Source organism: Xiphophorus hellerii, chromosome 18 (assembly GCF_003331165.1).
Source record: "Xiphophorus hellerii strain 12219 chromosome 18, Xiphophorus_hellerii-4.1, whole genome shotgun sequence".
In the NCBI taxonomy this organism is placed as follows: Eukaryota; Metazoa; Chordata; class Actinopteri; order Cyprinodontiformes; family Poeciliidae; genus Xiphophorus; species Xiphophorus hellerii.
Genome location: NC_045689.1, coordinates 11,357,842 through 11,382,641, shown reverse-complemented (window position 1 = coordinate 11,382,641; position 24,800 = coordinate 11,357,842). Strand labels below are relative to the sequence as shown.

General features: G+C 37.7%; 1 protein-coding gene across 11 annotated transcripts in view; it reads left to right on the top strand.

Annotated features, from left to right (window-relative positions):
• The window catches only part of LOC116737426 (chloride channel protein 2-like), a 134,896-nt gene that overhangs the window by 104,774 nt on the left and 5,322 nt on the right, over positions 1 to 24,800 (top strand). For 9 of the 11 annotated variants that reach the window (XM_032590550.1, XM_032590547.1, XM_032590548.1 and 6 more), the window contains 10 exons: positions 2,970 to 3,039; positions 4,483 to 4,593; positions 6,477 to 6,690; positions 9,269 to 9,402; positions 10,734 to 10,924; positions 12,702 to 12,813; positions 14,501 to 14,571; positions 14,991 to 15,065; positions 20,979 to 21,017; positions 22,785 to 22,889. In XM_032590550.1, the coding sequence (XP_032446441.1) occupies positions 2,970 to 3,039; positions 4,483 to 4,593; positions 6,477 to 6,690; positions 9,269 to 9,402; positions 10,734 to 10,924; positions 12,702 to 12,813; positions 14,501 to 14,571; positions 14,991 to 15,065; positions 20,979 to 21,017; positions 22,785 to 22,889 (1,122 nt within the window). The remainder of the gene's footprint in view (positions 1 to 2,969; positions 3,040 to 4,482; positions 4,594 to 6,476; positions 6,691 to 9,268; positions 9,403 to 10,733; positions 10,925 to 12,701; positions 12,814 to 14,500; positions 14,572 to 14,990; positions 15,066 to 20,978; positions 21,018 to 22,784; positions 22,890 to 24,800) is intronic. The other 2 variants (XM_032590554.1, XM_032590557.1) reach the window with 1 other exon arrangement.

The window sequence follows — 24,800 nt, the reverse complement described above, 5'->3', positions numbered from 1 at the left end:
TCCATGGTCTGTCATAACTGATATCATTGACATTTGTACTCTGTAGTTCTTGATAACTCATGTAGTCTTACATTTTTTTATGGTTACTTTTCTTTGACTTGAATAACAAAATGAAAATTCACATCTTATGTATGTATGTGTATTATATATGTATGTAAACCTTCAGTGCAGGAGTTTTAACCACCAATAGTATCGAATCTGTAACATGACATTACTATAGTCGGGGTACTTTTTCCATCAGTGACTTATTAAAAATACATGGAAGGACATTAACACCCTACAGGGATCTTTTCATTAGTTTATCTCGGATGTAACCTTGAGCCACAAGGGATTTGTAGGCCACTGTAACTTTACAGACGTCAGAGTGGTTGCCATGGTAAGGACTGCTGTCCTATGGGGATGGAAACGACATAGCCGGCAGCATCTTGTCACGTTCACCTGTGTTTGAGTGGATGCTTCTGTGCAAACAAGCAGCTGGATCACATTACCCTGTCATCTACACCCTGTAGATAGCAGGGCCAGTAGCATGTGAAGTAACAGTGTGTTTAGGTATTTCAGCTAACAAGCTTCACTTTCTTTGGAATACTGCAGATATACAATGTCATTTTCATGTTTTTATTATTATTATTATTTGTTTTTTTTTATCAAGACTTCAAAGCTTTGTAAATCAGTCTCAGGGGTTTGATTATTGTATTTTTGATTATTAAAACTGCAAAGTTTTTGATCCATACTAAACAGCACATTAAACATTTAGTTTAACTAAATGTGTGCCATAACTTTAATTAAAATCATCTTCTAGTGATTGTTTCAGAAAACACATTCAGCTGTTCTCAGTGTGGGTTACTTGAATTTTACAAAAAATTTAGATGGCCACATTCTCCACCCACTCTGGGTTTTTAATGCTGTTGGATAATATCAAACACCTACACAGTGACACCCTGGTGCACTTCTGTGATTCTCTCCACAGAACTCATGGCCTCAACTTTAAGTTTAAGCTTTTATTATGAGTCCAGAGATCCTTCAATACGCTCTCTTTCTCAATTGTGTTTCACTGTCTGGGTGGAAGAGCAACAATACGATGGAAAAGGGAGTCTGAAGAATCCAGTGTCTGCTTTATTTTCCCCATGAGGCTCATTTATTGTTATCAAATGTTTGTGAGTCTGGCAGCATGGAGCTCTGATTCTCGTCACAGAGTATGTGTTATGGTGTGTGCTGTGGGGGTGTGTGAACACCTACGCACATATGTGTGTTTGCTCGTGGTGTGAAAACGGTAGCAGTTCAGGGTTGCAGCAGCAGATGCATTACGTCACCATGGCAGCCGGCCTTAATTACTACTAACTATAGACAGAGCAGAGGGTCCAGAGAGAGGGAGGAGAGAGACGGAGCAATGAGAGTAATTAAAAAGTCTATTTGAAACCATGAGATTAATACAGCAATGAGATTTGCCTAATAGTTTGTATAATACTCCAATTCACATGCTGCACTTTGGGCATGTAAATGTTTAATGCGACAACGTCTCAATTTTGTGTGGCTCAGATGAATAAATGACATGCCCCATATTGAAGCAAGAAGTGAATTAATAAACCGAACTGACCTAAATAGTCGAAGAGTAATTTCAGATCATCTCACAGGCTGACTGTAGACAAAACATCACCTGCAGTTCTTTTAAGTTCATGGTGGAAATATGAAGAACTGGTGCTATGGCGTATGCATCACCAGTTCTGGTCTTATTTTTGCTTTTTTTTAAAATACAATTCATGAGTCTGTCCTCCCACTTTTCTTCAAATAAAGCATACTAGGAATCCCAGTTTTTAGCTGAACTTTAACATCATGTAGGCAGTGTAAGTCTGAGTCAGCATAAAATGTTGCACTATCTAATATTATTTGAGTCGTACTGCAACAGTTTAATACAAATCCATAAGATATAAGAAACTACAGACAGAACCGAGCTGTGCCTAAAGCTGACTCAAACTGATTATGTCAGCCAGACAATGATGTTTAAATCAGCAGTTCCTACATCTGACTGAATGTCCATAAGAATTAGTCAGGTATATTGTCCTCACATTTTCTTTATATTAATAATCTCATCAATAATCAACTTGACTTGCCCACCAAACTAACTTTATTTAGAGATAAATATACTCTAAAGATTTGGTTTAAGTTGTCAGCACATCACTATGAAAATTACCCCAAATGCTTATATTTCTGCTGCTGTTCAGCATAGCATGTTGAGAGGGTGGCCTTTATTAATTAGTAGCTTGACAGGAAAAAGGACTGAAACAGAAGAGCAAACCTGGGACAGTTGCATCAAGGATTGTAGCCTTTATATATGGTTTGCTTTCTCTACCACTGATCCACCTTTTGCTTCATTTGTACATTTAAAGCAGTCATTGTTGAACCTCATAATATTAACTTTGACTAACAATTGATTATATATTCTAATCTTCTTAGTTGCATTTGCTTACTTCAGTGTCAAGGATGTAATGACTGATCATATATTAAAACTGATCAATACTGTGATCATTGGGTGGAGTTTGTATGAATATTAACGAGGTATCTTATGTAATACCTGTGTAGCTGACTTTATGGACAAAATCTGTTGGTACTTTTAAACACAGGTCCACCTACACATGTGGACATAGAGCAATGCTTACACATTGTCAGCGCTGACATTTCCCTTTTCTTGCCTAATTAGCTGTCCTTTCTGCTTGCCTGCTGTAGTGTCAGCCAATCGGTGAAGCTCATTACATAAGCTTTATTTCAGGGTCTTTGTCAAATGAAGAATGAATGTGACAGTTCAATCTAACCTCGGCAATAAACCTCGGATGACCGCCCCTTCATTGCTGATTTGAGATTCAGCTTAGCTATCATGTTTGGGTACACTGTATAGGACTTGGATATCTAATTGAAATGCCACCCTGTTCTTTCATTTTATGTCTTTTTTCACAATTTTTTTTCTTTCTCTTTAGTTTTGGATGTCTGCCTTGGCCACCACCATCCCTGTGCCCTGTGGAGCTTTCATGCCTGTGTTTGTCATTGGTAATGAACAATTAACAAAATGTATTTTAGAACAGTGAGCTCCAGTCTGTCTTTTTGGAATAAGTGAAGTTAGACTGTCATTTAGGAAGTATAATCAGCCCCATCAAAGACTTGGTTCAACAGATAAAACAGGAGAGAGATGACAAATTACACAGGATGTTTTAAAGAGTCTTGTTACAGCATCAGTTTATCGTATCAACTTTTTGCTTCTGGTTCAACCAACAGAAAGTAGTGACTGAGAGGACAGCCCCTTTCGTAAAAGCAATAAAAAACCCATTATAATTGTTCAGAACTATTATGGCAGAACCCTGATTGGGTCCTAATCGTAATAAGAAAACTCAGTAGAGTCTATCTCCTTTTTGGTAAGTGTCTGGAAAATGTGAACATATTAAGACACACAATGATAGTCTGTGTTTTTCTAAGATATCAGCATATGTGAATATTTCATATCAACTATAAAAATACTGAGAAATATGAGTATGGTAAAGATGTTTATACAATGTAATAAAAATGCAAATGTGGTGAGGAATATATTTGCTCTCCAAGCAAGATAACCCTGAAAGTAGATCATAAAAGGCTAACATATGTTTAGAAAAAGCCAAAGATGACATCACAGGACCATATATGTACAATAGTTCTCGAGTTTAACTTTAATAAAGGTGTACAAGGAAAAAACATTATGGACAGATGAGTCAAAATTTGAAAGATTTGGACACAAGAATAAAGAGCATGTTTGACTAAATGCATCATTCCAGGAAAACAAACTTATACCAACTGTGAAGTATGGCAGAGGAAGTGCTATGGTTTGGGTCTGCTTTGCTGCAGCAGGTCCTGTCTATCATCACCATCATAGAATTCACCATGAATTCAGTTGTGTATTAAATAGTACTTGAGGGAAATGTGAGAGCATCTGCATCTAATCAGAACTGGATCCTGAAACATGATTATAACCCAAAACATTTTTGTTTTAAAGGGATAATATTTGATAGGGTGACCTAATTTGTTTTCCATAAGATTTAGTCTAGTTGTACAAATCAGTATTAGAAAACTAAACACTAAAAACATTCATGTGTTATTTATACAATTTTAATCAGCAAAATGCCCAGTATGTTTTTAAGAAATAAGTTTCTACCAACTTAAGCCTCCTACATCCATCAGATGGGGTTTATAGTCTTATCTTTTTACCCCAGTTGTAGCAATCAATGCTTTGCAGAATTACTTTACACCTAAATCTACACCTTTCACTCCTGTTGTATCTCTTCTAGGGGAGATGTAGCACTGCAGAACAGAATGTGTTAAATGTAGTATTTATAGTTTGGAACCAGGTGTAGTCATTCCATTGTACAGAAATTCAGGTTTATTACCTCTCTACATGTAGGCAGAAGCCCAAGGTCTGACTGTTTGTATCTTCATCCATGTGTCCCTGTGATTTGGCCATTGTAGGAGCAGCGTTTGGTCGTCTGGTTGGAGAATGCATGGCAGCCTGGTTCCCAGATGGCATTCACTCTGATGAGTCCATCTATCCCATAGTGCCAGGAGGTTACGCTGTTGTGGGTATGTTGAACACTCATTAAGTTATTACCAGATAACTTTTTTTTCTTCTTTTCTTTCTGGTTATGCTTTTGAATAAGTATGAATGTCTGATTTGGTCTATTTGTAGCATTCATATAGTTTTATTCTTATTAGGTTTGAGCTCCCAGCTCAAGATCAAAAGTTTCTGATGCACCACAAATAAAAAAACCATGAAATAGTATGAGAATTGAACATAATGGAAACAAAATGAGACAAGAAAATCAACAAAATGCAAAAGTACTTTTTTGAAAGAGGTAAATCATAACACAATCATCACTTGTTGGTGAAGTTTATTAGCAAAGACTCGATGTGTTTTTTTATATATACTGCAGATGAGTAGTAGAAATGATTGATTTTACTTTTTTTTTTTAAACAATGATTACACATCCACAATAAAGTTGCACGTGTGATGAGATCCAGTGTTGCTGCGGTCCTACTTGTTGACAGCAGTGCTGATTATGCCTCTGCTGCAGCCTCGGCGCCTGCTGTTTTCCTTTTTTTTTCTGGGCTGATGCTGTTGTGCTGTAGCTGATGACTCAGCCCTTTGCAGGCCCGACATTCTGATGAGCCTCTTTCATCTCACAGCAGAGCTCGCTCTAAGGACTGAGCATTAGGACGGGTGGAGAGAGCAGCAGCAGCAGCATTTATCTGAGGGGAGGGAGGCAGACACGGCTTAATTAAGTTATGGGAAAGAACAATGAAACCTGCTGGTGCAAACGCTCCTGTCTAGCATCTGTTTGTTCATTCCCTCCTTGTATTGCTCTCTTTAATTCTCTCATTCTCCACTGTTCCTCTTTTTTCCACTGTTTAAATTGGACTCATCCATTTTCTCTCTGTATGAAGACTCATCCACACCATGCTGCTCTGTCTGTTTAGTCCCAGATTTTATACAACTCTTTATATATCACTTTTAAGAAAGGAAAAAAAGGGGTTGATGCAGAGATTTCCCTCAGTATTAAATTAGATGCATTTGTCGATTTATGCTTTATGGGTGTATAGGAAACGAATGTGAATTTATTTAGCTGAGCAGAGAGTTTGAAGAAGAGTTTTAGATCTGATAACAACTGAATGCCTGAAAACTGATAACAAGAGAATGACTTGGAATGGTTGATTAAGCAGATTAGTGTTTGCTTTTTACGTTTCTTGGTTTGGTGTATTATTTTCATAGAGGTGTACCAATTTGTGATATTTTTAAACATCTTCTTAGGACCGTTTTGATCAGAGATTGCACCAGGCTTTTTTGTTGTCTATCATTTTGACTGAGGTAAAGTAAAATCAGTTATAAAATCAATTTTTACCTGTCAGTTTTTAAAATGATGATGACAAATTCAATTACATTTGTTTTTCATTCAGCCTAATTAATATTCAGAACAGACAATCCACATCTTGCCATCACACATCAAGTAGACAAATGCATGTTTAAAACTCACAGTGACGAAAACCCACTGTCGCCCCGACTGCTACATATAAACAATTAAATTAAATGATTGCACTTAAATTATTCCCTTCCTGTCCACCAGTAGTCCAGCTACACCAGTCTGTAACTGGGATGCTCTCTAAAGCCTCTTCAACACGCTCAGCTCTCAGCTCCCAGCTGATTTTTTTGAGTTTTTTGATTGATACATTTAGTTTCCTCCACGATGTACTCTGTGTATAAAATTTAAAACATCTACGCATCTGCACCAAGGGGTCAGAGGTGAGAATTGCAGTTTGTCAAAATCACACATAGTTTTCTAGCATTCTGAAGTTTCCAGCAACATTTCATAAATCCATTCAGAAAATATTCAGTTAACACGACCCTTGGTGTTCCAGAGCTTACCGTGACACTGCGAGTTACCTGTTCTGCTGTTCTCCCCCATCTACAGGTGCTGCAGCATTGTCAGGAGCGGTCACCCACACCGTTTCAACTGCGGTCATTGTGTTTGAGCTGACTGGTCAGATCTCCCACATCCTGCCGGTGATGATAGCTGTTATACTGGCCAATGCTGTGGCTCAATCTTTGCAGCCGTCGCTCTACGATTCCATTATCAGGATCAAGAAGCTGCCCTACCTCCCAGAGCTGGGCTGGGGTCATCATGAGTACGTACACCGTAATATATTGATGAAGAGCCTAAAGCAAATATGCAATAGCACCTGTCTTTTAAAAAATACTCTGTACAACTACAGTAAGAAAACTACATTTACTTAACAGTGTACCTCTGCTTCAAATTTGCCAAGCATTTTTAGAGCCTTGTAAGTGTCCTGTCAGACTGTAATCCTGCTGTCCACAGTCAGGTGGAGCTGTTTTCAGTCTTCAGACTAGTACAGCATTTATTCCTCATTTTATTAATACATCCATAAAAACAGTAGCTTGAAGATGGTTTGACTTGAGGGCAAATTTGATTTGGCCAAAGTCTGAAATTAAATCAGACTTTGGTCTGATTTAATTTCAAACAGTGAAGGACAGAAAACATGTATTTTTATTACCAGAGTGGCTGGTATCTGCTTCCAATTTGGCACGCTTATCAGCTTCCTGCAGACATTTGTCACACAACTCAAGTTCCAGAGAAACACAAAAAGAATGCCACAGTCTTTATAGATAATGATGAGCATATATATAGGATATTATTTACAATTCTAACATTATTACATAATTATTCCACAGAAAGGGTTGGAGGGCTCAATCGTGAAAGTAACCATTTTTGATGGATGTACAAAGCACTATAAAGGAACACTTATATAATGGCTGCTCTGCAACACATCCAGCATGTACATTTATCAACATTTATCTTCTAGGAAGAGAATTAGATTTTTTTTTTCTTCTAGACTGCATTGCAAAGTCAGGTATTCGAATCACATACAAATTTGACTTTACACAGTTTCTATATGTTCATGCATATCTTTTTCAATGGCTTAATATCATACGTTATTCAAAAAAATAACTTCCAAATGTAGAAACTATTACAAAACCTTTCTTATCACAGCTCGCTTGTCACCTCTGCTTTTCTAAACACTTTTTCCACCTCACCTCAGTGTGAAACCTGAGCGTTGCTGCACCTTGTTGTCGTCGATTAGGCCATATATAACTCATCACTGCAAAAAAAGGAAAAGTTACAGAGTATTCATTTAATCAGGATTCCAAGGTGTCAGTCTTATTTAGCAGCAGTTGGTGTTATTGAGGAAACCAAGTGGAGCAACCTTTCAGGTTATACAGTTTATACAGAATGCAGGATGTCTGATCAGATTCTATTACATGGAAACTTGGTTGAATTAAGAGGAAAATCAATTGGATATCTTCCACCTTTGACACCTCAAGGGAAATTTACCTTGGCAGCTGCTGTGGCCAGTTCAGAGGCAAGCACTTACATTATTCTCTCTCATCCACATGCAAATTAAAACGCTGTCAGCAAGCACAGTGCAAAGAGGAAACTTTCTTTAAGGCCTTTTTCATATTTGGGATGATACGGTTGACTGGTGCTAGAAGAACCATTTCGCTTTTTAAAAAATAAGGAGACAAAATTGTTTTTTTCATTTTTTAGTCCTAGCATTGAGAAGTGAATTCTGAAATGTTTATGTGAAAAGTAAAATGGTAATTTTTACATAGTTAGGAGAAATACACCTAAAACCTTCCAATAAGAGGCCTTCTAATGTTTGTGATATTTAAATTTATTGCAAAATGACACAATACAATACATATCTGACCAATTATGTCTCTCATTAATGTGACTTTGGTTTAGTTATTCTAACTGACCTAAAACAAGAGATGTTTGGCCCGATTTAGCTTCAGACGATAAGAACAAAAAGCTGCATGTGTGTTTTTCTTCATCTTACAGCTGAAGATGAACTATACATACATAATTCATAGCGAACATGCTTCTGAAATAGTGAAAATACAAATAATTCAGGAAACTTATTTAAACCTGGTGTTTTTTATAGTTTTAAAATTATAGTCATTTGCTCTGTATAGGGGTTTTGTTCTTTCACAATACACACTGTAATTTTAATTGCGGTAATTTTCTTCTTCCTATGCTTTAATATACAGAAGTTTATTGATAGGTTTCCTTCATCTTCCTAAGAGGCCTCCTGGACTAGAGTTGTACATTATATGTATTGAATTGGAGCATGGAAAGCATGGCCATCAAATTTGTTTTTTTACATCTGAGGAAAGGTCAGCACAGCGAGTTGTCATCGGTTGAAAAAGTGGAGGTTTGGCCGCAGTCCGTGTCTTGGCACGGCTGAGTGTCTTGGTAGCGGAAGCCATTAAGCGACGGCTGTCATGTTTGCAGTTCTTGGCCGGCTCCAGCAGGAAGAGAAATCTGAGTGTATCTAACTGGTGTATTGAGGCGTGTGATTCTGCTGAGCTGAGAAATGCTCGCACAGTGTCACCCAGCTTCACCTGAAGTACATACTCTGATGTGGTAACAACCGAAAGATGTGTTTACCAGTCAGCTGAAAGGCTGTGCAGTCATCATATCTGTAAGGGCAATAACTTAGAAATATTATGATGTTTGTGTAGTACGAACTTTTAAATATGAGTGTTGATACATTTTCAGCCAATGAATAGAATACAGTTTCAGCTGTCTTCTTCCTTTGACCTCATCTCAATGAAACAATATACATTTCTTTTTTTCACCTTGTACATTTCATTTACTCTTCTTTTCTTCCATGCTTGTCTCAGGAAATACAACATCCGTGTGGAGGACATTATGGTGCGGGATGTACGGTACATCACACTCAACTGCTGCTACAGAGACCTACACAGCGTCCTGATGTTGGGACATCTCAAGACTCTGGCTTTAGTGGAATCTGCTGGTGAGTAAAAAAAATCTATATAACACAGAGTTATGTGTAAATAACCTGTTTCTCGTTTCTTGTGGAAACACTGAAAGACACAGTGAGGGTTCATTTGTAGCTGAAGGTAGTTTATCTCCATACAAGAAACCATTTGGTCCCTCATCTAATTTCTCTGCTCATATTTTCCTTTGGCAGAAACAAATAAAATGAAAACAAGTTAAAATCTTGATTTGCCAGTTAAAATGTTGGGATTTAGTGCACCCATGCTGCTACATATTTATTGTTAATTGGTAAACCCAACCCCAAATTAAACAAATATGTCAGGTCTTGCAGTTTAAAGTAATCAAAGTGTCTGTAAAAAATATTCAACCCCTTGGGTGTTTTGATGATCATGATTGATAAAGTATTCACAAGGAGTGAATACAAATGATAAGATGAGGATTTCAGTTTTGGAAAAAAACATTCTGTTATTAAAAAGATTAAAATTCTTATACTATTAGCAAATAAGATTATATGAATCACTATTACGTTGCAGTGCAATGATATTTGACCATGTTTTTATGAGAAATTCTTGGAAGAAATGGTGCCAAAACTGCCACTTCTGTTCCTGGCAGGTTTATGTTTTGGTAGTTAATCAGCCTGTCAGTGACCTACAGCTCCAACCTCGTCAACCTTTGTTCCACACATTAGCTCAGCACACATCTTTTTTTAAGGGGCTAAATAACATCTTAAAAAGGTTTTGCAAATCAGAATCTGTGATACAGTGGCTCTAACATTTGGGGTATCTTTGTTCAGTGTTGCCAATCTTGTACTCCTGGTTTGCCCTCCAGCTGGCATTAAATTCACAATTTCTGCAATCCCAGTGCTGTCCTCATCAAAGTGACTGATTGATAGAAAAAACCTGCCTGGGCACAGCTTGCTGATGGCCTTAGTCACCTCATTAAAGTGCAAATTGGGTGTTTCAACACTGTTTCAATTATACGGTGGTACAGGAACAATTAGCTGCGGCATTTAACCAAACACCTAATCTGCACGCACCGTCACAAAGGCAGTTACTTAAAGCCGCCAACACATGCACACTAATTATTGGACATTTGTTGCCTTCTGGGCACTTGTTATGCAACTATGCAGACTTCTCTGCAGTACATTTGTTTGTTTGGAAGTTGCAGCCCTCTGCTCGCAGTTTTTCCCTAAATCTCTTTCTACTATCTCTGTTTTTCCTCCTTTGCTTTCTCTTTTCTTTCTGTTGCACTCTGCTAATAAACCACCCTTATCCTTTTTTTTTTTATCCTCCTTGGTTTTTGTATCGCTCTTGCTCTCACCCCATGCATCTCTGTCTCCTAACCCAGAGTCAATGATCCTGTTGGGCTCCATAGAGCGTGCCCAGCTGCAGTCGCTGCTCTCCCAGCAGCTCAGTCGCAGCAGACGGATGGAGTACATCAGGGAACGAGCTGCAGCAGAGAAAAAATGCCCGTCTGATGTGTCAAACAGCGATAGCGAGGATGGGCGCCAGCGGGCCAGCCAGGAGGTCCGTTTCCAGGTTAGAGGCCCTTATTGACAAGTGGAATACGTCTAAAGACAATCTGTAGAGAATTTATCATGATAATTTATCAGTCAATTAAATAATTTGTATTAGATTCTCTGTGAAACAATTTCATATTTCTTTTTTGTTTCACTTAAGAAGAGCCTTGGGAGTTGATTTTTACAGGGCAATATCTTCATTACATATTCATTGCATCTAATTTTTTTTTAACAACACAAAATAACGCATTAATAAAATAGTTTACAGATGCAAATATGAAAAGCTTTACTTTGATGTCCTTAACTAAAATCCATTCCCCATAGAAGCCACCTGATTACTAAATGGACATCATTAAGTTTGTGACAATATAAATCCAGATGAAGCCTTGAAATGTTTGTTGGAGAAGATCAGAAAGCAGACGTCATCATAAAGACCAAAGAACACAGTAGAAAGGTCAAGGAGAAAGTTAACCTGAAAACATCTTGCTTTATATTTTTAAACTAGCAGACCATACAAGGAGAGCATTAGTAATTACAAAAAGCTTAAAAGTCCATGGAAGCTCTAGGAGATGCAGAAGTCTATTGACAGGACAATTATTAGTTATACATTACAAATCTGTTCTATGGAAGAGAGACGTAAAAAATAATTGCTGAAACAAGCCAGGTCATTTAGAGTTTGCCACAAGCCCTGCAGAAGATGTAGCAAACCTTTGAGAAAGATGCCCCACTCAGATGAAACAGAAATTAAACATTTTGGTCCTACAAAACGGCATGCAACATAGGAAAACTAGAACTGCACATCAGCCCTGAAAACAGTGTGCCTCCACAATGTGAAACATGCTGTGAGGACACTTTTATTCAGCAGTGACAGAAAAGTTGGTTACCATTAATGTGAAATGCGATGGAACTAAATGCAAGATGATGGTGAAAGAAAACCATATTATTTCTCATCTCTCAGTTGTTTCAATTGCTTTGAAATGAAAGTAAAACATGTAAAGCCAAAAAGCTTAGAACTAGGAGTTTGCTTATTTATTCTAGAAAAAGATGAGATAATGCAATTTTTAAGGCAATGGACTACTTATGATGTAAGCATTCACCTAGAGACAAAGTATAAAGTCTTTCAGGATTTCTATATTTTAAGTCATCAACAATCTGCACACACCCATGTTTAAAAGACAACTCTGGTCCTAATGGATTCAGCAATTAGAAGTTTATTTGTTTACTCTGCAACGCTTGGTGTCCCACCAATATTACCCACATAATGCAGCTAATCAGAGAAACACTTCTGTCTTTCAGTGGAACTCAGAAGATTTTGTTGAATAATGCATTCAGTTAGAGGGAGACAGACACACAAGTGTAACTACCTTATATAATGAAACTGGAAACTTTAAAAATATCGTTAACAATGAATATTCTAACTTTTTTTCACATAAACAATCACTTCTTTATGGCTGTAACTAGATGCTTTCCTCACTTTCTGAGCATCAATAATATAGCTGAGCAAAAATGTCTTCTGGTCATGAAAATGGCTGAAAGAAAACCCACTGCAGTCATGAAATTTTAAATCAAAGCCAACCCCACATTCAGCCTCTGAACTTTATTCCTCCCGCTGGCCTCTTGTGTCTTTGTATGCATTTTCTTTTTTGTCTTGCCTCTTTCACTCACTTGATTTGTTTCCATCTCCTCACTCTGCTGAAAGCACATTCATTTATCTAATGGGTCCGATGTTAGTGAGAGTGATGGAGCGTTAAGGGAAGATTAGGTGGTTTAGATTTCATCTTTGTGTTTGTGCTTAGATTTCTACTGAGGAGTCCACCTTCAGTCCAACTCGTCCAGCTAGTCAGAAGCCTCTGAAACCTGCACTGAAAAGACCGTCTGTTATGGAGAGACCCACTAAGCTTCCGACAAGTAAGTAACTACTAAGGTAATGGTAATTATTTAATCCAAGTAATACTTGAAGACTTCTGAGTGGCTGAACGTAAATGGCTTAAACACTACTCTAGCTTCACTATCAAATCTATAAAAAGAGACTGTCATTCAACCTTAAAATATGCAAAGGAGGCATTCTTTTCAGAAATCAATAGCAACAACATCAACAATCCTTGTGCCTTATTTGCTAGAGTTGATAGGTTGACAAACCCTCCTGTGACTGAACTCTATATGAGTCTGCAATGACTTTGTCAACTTTCTTACAGAGAAAATAAAAAATAGATGGTTAAATTGCACATTAACATCAATTTCACTTCTATTCCTATTCCAAAAAAAATGAGAAATGCAGAGAAAATAATTAAATTTCACCAACTCAGCCACAAAAACCTAGAAGAAATTAAAAATCAATTAAGCTCCTCCTTCTAACAGCTTTCCTTAAGAAAGTACTGCCTGTCATTGCATCTGCTCTGATTCAAATGGTAAACTCATCCCTCTCATCAGGTGTTTTAGCCCAGGCTTTAAAAATGGCAGTTATCGGGGGTGCTGTAGGGGATAGTGTGACCCACGTTTGGAGGCCTTGAGTCCTCGACGCGGCCGTCTGGCGACATTTACCGCATGTCTTCCCCCCTTTCCGTCCCCCTTTCCTGTCAGCCTACTTTCATATAAGGGACACTAGAGCCCACAAAAAGACCCCCTGGAGGGGAGGAAAAAAAACAAAAAAAACGGCAGTTATCAAACCACTGATAAAAAAATAACAATCTGGAAATATCCCTACTGCAAAATCACAGGTCAATTTTCAACCTTCCATTCAGCAAAATTATTGAAAAAGCTGTATTTCCAACTCTTAAATAGTTTAAGAATGAGCCCCCATTTGTCTTTCAGTTTGGTTTCTCTGCTCACCACAGTACTGAGAATGCCCTAGTCAAAGTGTTCAGTGACATAAATACAGACTGTGGAAGAACCACAGTGCTGGTTCTGTTGACTTTATTAGGAAGGCGACTGGCAAATTATGTTGGACTCTCTGGTACAGTAGTCAGTTGGTTCTTTGTGACTTAAAGACTTCTCATCAAACACGCTAACACTCTCTAATAAGCCTAAAAAAGTTTTTAATTACTGAATGCTGAAGTTGGCTTCCAACCCTTCTTCCTATCTGTGCTAAATCTCTCACTTTGTAAACACAAAGAAGCAAGTATTTTTGTTGTTCCCCCAAATAGTGTCGTGAAGCCAAAGATGTATATCACTCATGTTTTTCTATACCTTCATCAGGCAAAAGCTGAGCCAAATCTGATGTTGAAGTATTTAAGCTTTTCCTCATTGGAGAGAGAGGAGCTCAGCAGTCTAGGAGACTCTCAATAAAGAGAAGCTACTCTGTCACATTCTAGGAAAGGTGCTTCAAACATGTCACAATGGGAAACGGGCTTTGACTGACATGGAACCAGCTGGAGACATTATGTCTCTCAGTTTGTTTGGGAACACCTGTAGGTCATTTTAGGTCACAGCTAGGAAGAGCTGGCTGAGGAAGAAAGCTTTGGAGAGATTTAGTGCAGACTACTGTCAGAACAATTAAATCATGAATAGTGAGGAGAACATTAGCAGTTTGAATAGTTATATACTGATCAAACAATCTCAAGCAATGATTGTGAATGTTTCTAATTTCCACTTGCAGGCCCACAGGACCATTCCGGCATAGCGTTGAAGAGCCTGTTCTGCTCCAGTCCAGACGTAGAAGCTCTAGAGGTGAGAAAACCATGACCTTGAATGGAGCCAATCAACAGGAGCACAGACACAACACACACACACACGTTGACTCACATCCTGCCGTTCACGCATTCAGTGCACCCACACAGTCCTATCCTATCTCTCACATACAGTCCTTCACGCTTTACAGTACAGTACCTCCCACTCTCTCACACACGAATATTCAGAAAACACTCGCACACAATCTTAGATGGCTTCCATTTAAAATCTTTCACTTTGTCTCAACTTTGTGTCCTGGCACACTTTATTTTATCCTGCAAATGGATTGTTTTACTACATTGACGTTTTGTCATGTCAGTGTTTTCCAGAGGCTTTTAAAAAAATATTAATGTATTTTCAAAGTCAAGGTGACATTCAGGTTGTTAACTTTGTGTGCTTGTCTCTGGTCACCATGGAAGAAAAACAACAATATGGAGACCCCAGTGTCTCCTGAGCAAAGGAAGCCATCCAAACGAGTCCGGATATCCGTCGTGGTAAGAGCCACCGTTCTGGGCTCCCAGCATGCTTGGAATCCGCTCTCCAACAAGTCCATCTACCGATCCATCAATTGTCACACAGCCATCCCATTTCAGGGCTAATCCCGAACGCCGATGGACAGTGATCTGGGCTAAGCTCAGCCAAAGCTGTCCCATCGTGCCAGTGTAGAGCATCCTCTTTCTGATCCAACCTGTAACCTGACCACTGACCTTTCACTGCCTTTACTTGTTGATATTGTAGGTTCTGGCTTTGATCCATACAGCTTAACCAGTTTCCATTGGTCTGTATGTCAGGAGACATACAGAACACTTGACTGATAACATGTCACTGCTGCCTTGCATTGATTCCACTCCCTCAAAGTGTCCTTGTATCATTAGTTTAAAAAATGTCTTTTTGCCTTGGACAATGGACCACATAAAAAAGGGGGAAAAAATCCATCTGTTGGTCAAAAACATTGGCATGCCAACATATACCAGTAAGATGCTTTGAACCTTTAACCATAAGTAATAAGTGATTATAACCCACATAATTAATGTCTTTGTAGACCATACAGTATAATTCCTAAACCTAACAATATTTTTAACTCTGTAGACAATTTTTGAAAGAATTTTATAAACATTAGGAAGCTGTGTGTGGGTTTGAACTTTTACTCATATTGATATAATGACTTCTTCAATGTCAGGGCAGCTTAAAGGCGGGACATTAGCTTCTTTTCTATAAGTAGGAAAAGAAACTACTTTAACTTGATGCGTTTTGTTCTAAATATACAGAAACATTACAGAAAGCTCTTCGTCCATTTTTGCAATATGGTCCATTTGGCGAAGACTACAACCAACATTCAGTGGAGTTGTGGTCAAGTGTTCTGCATATTTCAGTCAAGCATGCTGTCTTTCATCATGGATGTCACCCAAGATGTCCAATCAGTGACTAGCTCCCAGATCAGGCCCCGCCCTGTTTCTGTAGTGACCTAGTAAAATAATCCTTTACACTCTGTTGTAGCCATTTCTTTCACTCCATATATTTAACTGCATAGAGCGACATCAGGTTGAATCCTTGCATGTAGCATTATATTTAATATCAGATAATTGATAAAGCTCTGACACCACCTCAAACAAAATGATGCGTCCTGGGATTTAACCCATGCAATTACTCAAGCAGCAATGCATCTCAATCAGTGAAATGAGCATCTAATTGGGAATTTAAAAAAATTATTCCACTGGATCAGCCGACTTTGCATGACAATCAGACAATTTCAGCTGCTCAAATCAAACACAGTTTATCTTAACATAAATCCGTCTGAATGCATTCACCTGTTTGAAAGCATCAGTAAGCATCCAGTAGTGCTGTTCTCCACTCATTATTTATATAATTTATATGATATTTACATAATATATATGTGATATATCATCTGCCTTGTCTTGTCCTTATCCTTATACTGTCTTATCATAGACATGGTTCATGTACCATTGTAGTTCATGTACAATGGTACATGTACAATGGTACATGAACTCTGGAGAAAATGTCCCAAGTGGAGAATTCCTTTTTTGTCTCTTGTAACATTTATAGTCTATGTTACAGATTTTGTTGTGGTTGCAATAAGTAGCCACGTGTTTCTTTCAGACGTGTAACTTATTAACTGAAGCCAATAACAAAAGCTTGTAAATAGCCAAACAAAGCCGGTATGTTAAACAACTGAGTTTCCCCATAGCCTGAAACTCAGATGCCTGGCGGTTAGATTTACTCTGTAAATAAGCTGAATTTAAACAAAGTTTACCATTTTAAAACCTCTGAAACTGCCATCTAAAGCTTTGGGTGTTTCTTTATGACTTCAACTCGTTTGTTATGCAAAGAAAGTAAAAAATCAAAATTTTCTCGGAAATTGATGGGGTGTTTGTGTTGGGTTTTGTGTCCCCTTCTGCTCTGGCGACTTGTTCCATACTGTCATGGTTTTTCCATGGCACTTGGGGCTTGGTTACAGTCAAGAGAAAAATCACCATCGCTGCAGCCCCTGATGACAGCATGCCACAATATTTGGTTAAAGCCAGAGCAGCACCAGGTCACCAATTCGCACAACTTCCACATACCAAGGGTTGGAGTTTATTCACAGACTGGAAAGACTGGCTTTAATTTGAAATGTTCAGACTATATTACATTATTTTTAAACACAGTAATTACCATAACCTTGGGAGGCAAATTTCAGCAAGGCAATTTTACTTGACGTCAGATTTTCAAGTCTGTCAGTATTTATTTATGTTTATTAATTGATGGACAGCAGTCAATCTGCATCATCTGCTGCTGCCAATTATGATTTTAATCATTGATTGAAGGGTACACTTGTGAAGCTCATCACCCAGTCTGTGCTTAGGCAGATGGAGCAGGAGTTAGACCAAGGAATATTTTTGGGTGTTAAGGGAACCAAGGAGCATGTTAGTCATTCCTGTGTTTCAGAAAGAACTGTTCGTGGAATCATTTCAGGTTTTGCATCCCTGCAGCAGATGGTAGATCAACTTATGGCTTCAACCCTGACCCTTCAGCAGCTCTATTCTCAGTTCTTCTGCCAATCCTTGATTTGTGCTCCCCATTGCACATCTTTGTCATGCTTGACGACTTTTTCGAGACCCTCCTCCAGTTTTTTGTTGCGCCGTCATCTTGACCACAGCGCCCGTCTGCCCTTCATTGTTCTATTGTGACTGTGAAATATTTATGCAGGGCAGATGACATCAGGAGCCTGTTGCACAGATTGATGTTTCCTTTCTTGTTGTTTCTTCTCATTATTCTTCTCCCACTCTTGCGTCCCTCATGCTTTATTTATAATCGCTTGTGGGCTCGTATTTTTCCTTTTTGTTCATTTTTGTTTTTCCTGACAATTTCCATCTTTCTCTTTATCCATCTTTTTGTTGAGTTTATGTGAGTTATTGAGGAATATTTGTGTCAAAAATTGCCATCAGAAGACTGAGTACTTTCGTAAGGGGCTGTAAAAACGATTACAGTTGTGTTGGTTAAATTTTTCAATGTTTCTGTAAAATAAAAACAAATGAAACCAGTGGCTCAAATACACAAATTGTAGAAATGATTCTACATAATTTTATTAAAATGGAGAATGTGGGATTCCAAAACTGGTTTGACATGTTTATCCAATGTTGGATTCTCGAGTTATGAAAAATTACTCGACAACTCAACAATTATCTCTGAAACAGAGACACAATAAACAAAGTTCCCACAACATCTCTAGCCTTCAACCCCTTAGCTTGATTATATACATCTCCGTATTTTTGCATCCGGCTTCACAAACTTGAGGGCGTTCCACTAAAAATGCAGTTTGAAAAGTGAGTCCAAGCTTCTTTCTTGCTCTACTTTACAACTGCCATTTGTTTTTGTTTAGTCAGCATAGAAATAAAAATTGATGGTCTTGGCTCACTAAAGCTGATTACAGCAGCTGTTTATAACCTCACATTTGGCCTAATTAGAATGCAAATGTTTGCAAAGTGGAAGTTTACTGACTGAGAAAGTGAAAAAGCTTGTTCTATGCGATTTATTTATTGTGTAAAGTTTAACAGACAGTGTTTCATATCAAACCAAGCGAGCTGTTTGTGGAGGATACACACAAACAGTTCTTGTGTAATTTTAGATAACTAAGAGATGAGGGTGAACGTTGCAACTAAAGCAGCTTTGCACTGCTTTTTTGGCACCCCTTTCTGACCCAAAGGATCAGAATAGGTCAGAAACAAGGATGCAGCGCATAAATATTTTCACCAGTTTACCCATACTGTGGTATAACTAGACAATGCAGTTTTGATTATTCCTGTTTTTGAAATTTATTAAAACTTTGACTTTGATTACTTTACCAAAGGATGCAGTGCAGAAACCTCCCAGATGACTGAAAAAACTGCTATTGTGACTTAAGTTCAGGAGTGTGATGATACTAGTACTTTAGCTGCAACATGGCAGAAAAGAAAAACCCTGCAGAGGATGGTGAGAGGGGCTTTATAGCAGATTTTTTGTTTTTTGTGGGGTTTTTTTGCTTTTGGGCAGTTGAATTTTTTTTATTTACGACACGCAAGTTTTAATATAAAGATAGAAAGTGAGCTGAAATGTGATGTCTGTGAAGATTTTAATTTGGAAAGCTGGGGGATTTTCTGAGTGGTTAGAGAGTAATAAAGTGTTTACTCTACTGGCACTTTGCTGCAGCCACAGATGCTGTTATTTTAATTTGATTCAAGTCTGATCATACATCTTCAAATATATCTTCCTCACCAAGATACAAACGGTTTTAATTTTACATCCAATTACATCCAACTTCATTGAAAATAATTAAGGTTAGAAACGGCAAACAAATGTTGCAATTCAAATCTAGTTACCAAAATGGTCAGTCTAAAATACTATACAGTTTTGGAAGCAACACTATTGCATGCAGGTTTTAGTAACTAATGTGAAGGGGAACTAATGGTGTGCAATTGAGTTTGTGTCCTTTGGTCACAGAACCAACTCAGCAAACACCGAGGCCCAATGTCTGGTTTAATTTCCTAGCTAGCACCTAGCTATTTTAATTTCAATATGACAGATTTTTGTCAGTTACATCGACAGTGCCTTGCAAAAAAATATTAGCACATTTTGATGCACTTTACTGAGATTTTCTGTGATAGACACACAGAAAATGACACCTAATTTGGAAGTGGAAGGAATACAAACAATACATGGTTTCATGACCAATTAAATACTAATAATGAAATCTACTAATAAATACTGTCCCCCTATATTTTCATGTTCTGGTGAAGGTTGTACCTGGAACAATGGCGTTCATGGCCGAGTTGTCCTTGTGTCGTCTGTCAAGCAGTATTATCATTTATCTCAGATAAAGTGCTAGTAGGTCTTTGAGTGTATGGTTGTTTAGTCTCATAAACTCCAGGCACGTCTGGCCTCTGTTTGCATTATGCTACAGTAGGGCACCTCCTGATGCCCTGCGGCGACAGTTGCTAGGGGTTAGCGACAGGTCAGCTTCGGCAGCAATAAGGATAAATAAACTCAGAGTTCCCATTATCCCCTGGGTTGCCCTTCATCTCTCTGTTGCTCTGGCACACATATGTTTTTCTAAATTCACTCTTGTTAATGTAAATACCTGCATGCAAGTACATGAGACTGATGTTGGAAAAACTTCATTAAAACAAATCAAAGATGTCTGTCTTCAAACCCGAATTACCAAACTCTCTAAATGTTCCAACCTTGTGAAATGCTAAAGGAAATAAAGCTTAGAATGTTTCTCCCCACTCCATATAATGTATAAGATTATGGCTGGATTTTAGTTTTCAGTTTGAAATTGTTTCTGCTATAAAGGATGGATTTTCTGATTCATTTTTTTTTTAACTCATCTTTACTTTGATGCTAATTTGTGTTAATTTGTCACACATAGGCATGAATTCATACCTTGCATTAACATTCTCTTCACCCAGATCTCTGCGGGTTTTAATTTGGGCGTCTGCAAAGTGTGTGTTTGCTGGTTTGACTCAAACTTGTCAAACAACGATATCGGGCTTTCTATTGAAACTTACCACAGATCCTCCTTTATAACGATCATCTACTATGACGTCTCATATATCAAATTTTGCGCACTTATGAAATGTGCTTTTGTCACTCTTTTAGTCTCTCGTTCCATTTCTGTCCATTTGTCACAAGACATTGCTGCAGTATAACATTCTTGATGTCTTCCATGTGTCTCTGTTCACAGCTGTAGAGGATACGACTAGAAATGAGAAATATTAAAGAAAATAACCCAGAAACCAGAACTCTCTTTCATTTGTTTACCATGTGTTTCTGATATTCTTGGTTCTTCATGTTTTAGCTGTTTTTAGCTAAAACATGAAATAACCTAATTTTTTGTTACTGACTTCTTTTCTATTGCTTGTCATCTACAGGATGATGGAGATGTGGAAGACGACATGACACTTCGTGAGGTAAGACCCACAGTTGGTGACACAATGTTTGTATTGTTTCACACACTTCCCAATTAATAGGAGCTCTCTCCCAGCAGAACAATACACTATTACTACAAAACTAATAATACAAAAATGTCCCTGATGATGTCTTTAAGGTAATCTGAGTCAGTGTTTGAAGTATTGAGCTGTCCATAAAGGAAATGGGGCATAGCAGTTGTAGGGGCACCTTCCAGACATGACCATGAGGGAAATCATGGAAGTTATGGTTACTACCTTTCTGTCTCTGACTGAAGCTTCAATAATGTAAGAGGAGTTCAATTTCAAAGTTGCGATGAATAAACTGCCAGGTGTGGTGTGTACTGTTCTGTAAATGAGAACTCTGTTCAAAGAAAAGTAAGTGGAAGATTTTATTTGGTAATTTGGAGAGAATGAACAGGAAAATTATTTTCTAAGTCTTCCTTTTTATGAGCATTTTTTAATTATTACAGAAATGGTTACCAAATAGAGATGTAGCAATGCATCCTGCGCACACAATGATATACTACATTGGGTTCTCAACTATGAGACAAAATAGGATGGAGGTATGTTTTTGAGAAGACTAAGAATCACGTCTTATTTTTTTAAATAATTCAAAGGTTTTGCAAATCACAGGAACTCTAACTGGTCTTCAGTTATTCAGTTTGACTAGTCCATCTACTGTGGATTCTATGATTCTCTTTGTTTTGTGATGACCTTAAAGTCTCATTTGTATTTTCGTAAATGGAGTAAAGATTTCATTAATATTTAGCTGTGAATCTCCTCTGTATTGATTTATCTGAGTCAGGTTTGATTATTTTAATATTTTAGTGTTTGAGCTACATTTGATAGTAACAAATACAAAAAGAGTTTGCAACTTTTCCAAACAAGCATACATGTAGCCTTTGACGAAGGTTTTTGTTGAAATTGTTGAATTTTAGTTATTATCTTTTAGATGGGATTTTTCTGTTGATTTTGAGGGTTAGGGTTGATGATGGTGTCACACAGAGGAACTTCTTTCAAGTCTTTGATACATGGAGACTGCTTTTCATTCAATCTGTTCTAATTTCAAAGCCTATGTTTGTCTTACTGGAAACTCTGATTACGCTTGATGTCATCACAGTCCGACAAACCTTGGCCCTTCACTTTTTTCAATGTGCCCAGATGGGTCACTTACCCTGGAGTCGTATATTTTTGGATATGACATCATTCATAATTCATCCATCAACAGAACCTCTCATTTCCTTTCTGTCAGAAACATCTTCCTCACCCTTTTTTTTCTTCCCTTCGTTCACTCGAATAACGTTCACCTTTCATAAATCTGATATGTCACTGCTTCTGTCTTTGTCTCTTTGTTTGCCTCTGGTGCTGAGCAGCATTGCAGTGTAGGTTGCCTTTGATTTATAATCACTCAGCACTGCATCTGTGCCACTAAATGGATGTGATGTGTCAAATAGTGGTTCGGAAAATATGATGCTTTTATCAGCTGATCACAGGCTGATATTAGTCATAAAGACTTCATCTGTTGTCAGTATTTTCTGAACACACTTTTTTTTACAACCTAACCACAAAGATGTACAGCCAATAAAGACAGGCTCTAAATGTGGGAGTTAGTTGTTTTTTTTTTTGCTGAGAATAATGTTTAAAATCTTGTTAATCGAGTTATATTGACCACTGACACTAAGGCAAAGCACTTCACTGTTTTTGTCGTCTTTCTGTTTTAAATTTTTGCTGATCATCTCTGATCCTCCAAATCTGTGTGATTTGCAGATTGCAGAGTGGGAGGAGAGGCAGCTTGATGAGCAAGTCGACTTCAACAACTGCAAGATTGACCCCGCCCCTTTTCAACTGGTGGAGCGCACTTCGCTGCATAAGGTCTGATTGGAGCTACAGCTACTGTTTACCCTCTTTGCACATAAAAGTGCATCCTTCTCAATGGGTGTGTTTCTCAGCGTTTAGAGTCATTAACCGGTCGCCACTCTGAGCTGCACAGAGCCTTGAAGCTTTACAGTATTCACAACACTTGACTGTTTTCTCACAGTGTCATATTTTAAACCTCAATGCTGAGGTTTTATGGTAGACCAACATAAAGTAGCACATTGTTGTGAAGTGGAGGGAAAATCTGAAAAGTGTGGTGTGCGTTTGTATTTTGACACTCCTGAGTTCTGATCAGATGAGACCAATCTTTTGCTTTGAGTCAAATTACTTTGTGTGGTAGAAAACTAGAGCTGCACATCATCCTGGACACATCCTACTGTCAAGCATTTTGGTGGTGGCAGCATCATGCTGAGGGAATTCCTTTCTTCTTCTGGTACACTAAAGGGCTGATGACATGAATAATAGTTTACCTTCCAGAACCAAAGAAACCTACGCATACAGCAGGTGCTTCAATTAAATGATTCACATTAAGGTATAGTCACATGTTAGAATGGCCCAGTCAAAGTCCAGACCTAAATCAAAAAACTATTTGTGATGAGACTTAATCATTTACATTTACTTAGTTTGAGCTATTTTGCAAAGAATGGCAGCTATTTAAATTTTTAGATGTGCAAAACTAAAGCTGACTTGCAGCAAAAGCTGGATTTAAAGTGCTTGCCACAATTTTTAAGTTTTCTTCAACTTTGTAGCTATGTGCTGATTTGTTTTAGACTGACACATGAAATCCTCTTAAAATACATTTAAGTTTGTATTGTATAAACTTTAAGTAACTAAAGCTAGCATGAGCAAAACCATTCCCATGTTTTAAAAAGAAATGTTCTTTATCACAGAAAATGCAAAGTCATGACTTTCAATATTTCAGAGAAAACCATCACTGACTAAAATGGCTAAAGATGTTTTTTTTAATCATTTCTTAAAAAGATAGCCAGTTATTCTTGCTCTACAGATCGCATTTTAAAGTAAAACTCAGACCCTCAGTAATACTGTTTATACGATTGGTGTGTTGGTTTTTAAAACCAGTTCTTAGAGTTGATGCACCACTGAGAGAGATTTTCAGTTTTCATTTTTTACGCACAAGGAGAAGCGAGTCACATTCAAGAAGTGCCTGTGAGGAATTGTGAAAGGTTTGGTGAACCAGTCAGGCAGTTTTAGAGACAAAAACAAGTTTTTGTTTAACTAAAAATTACATCTTGCTGTTATAACCATTTGACTGAAAGTAACTGTCTACTCATCTCACAGCCTCACCAGTGGCACTATAAAATAACAGCAGTTCATTGGAAAAAAATCACAGAGCAGCCAGCTGAAACAGAAAGGCTTGGTAACTTTTTATGTAAGGTTGACTCCATTAGGCAGCTCTATCTGGATCCAGCATGTTGTTTATGATTGCAGCATTCTTCATTTGCATTTGTTCTGTTATTTATATGTTTTTGCTTCTGTTTTCTGTGAATGCAGGAATTTCTGTTTGCAGTGTTTGTCTGTTTCATTTGCTTCTTTTTTGTATGTTTTGGAGTTTGCATAATTAACTTGTTTGCAGCTCATTTTCAAATCAATCAACCAAGTTTATTTATAGCACATTTCAGCAATAAGGCATTTGCTGTGCGTTTACACCTGTTTGCATTGTGTTTGCGCATCTTGGCCACCGTAGTACAATCAGTTATCTGCCTTAATGGCAATATTAATATTGGATGTTAATATCGAGCCAAATTTTTTTTCAGAGCATCCCTCATGTATGTTATGTATAGAAACAGCATGGCAGCTTTTCTTCAGTTTTAATTATTAAATAAAAATAATATAATAAGCCTCTCAGCAGCTGAATTGTCAAGTGTCTGATTATTCCATAAGTTTTGA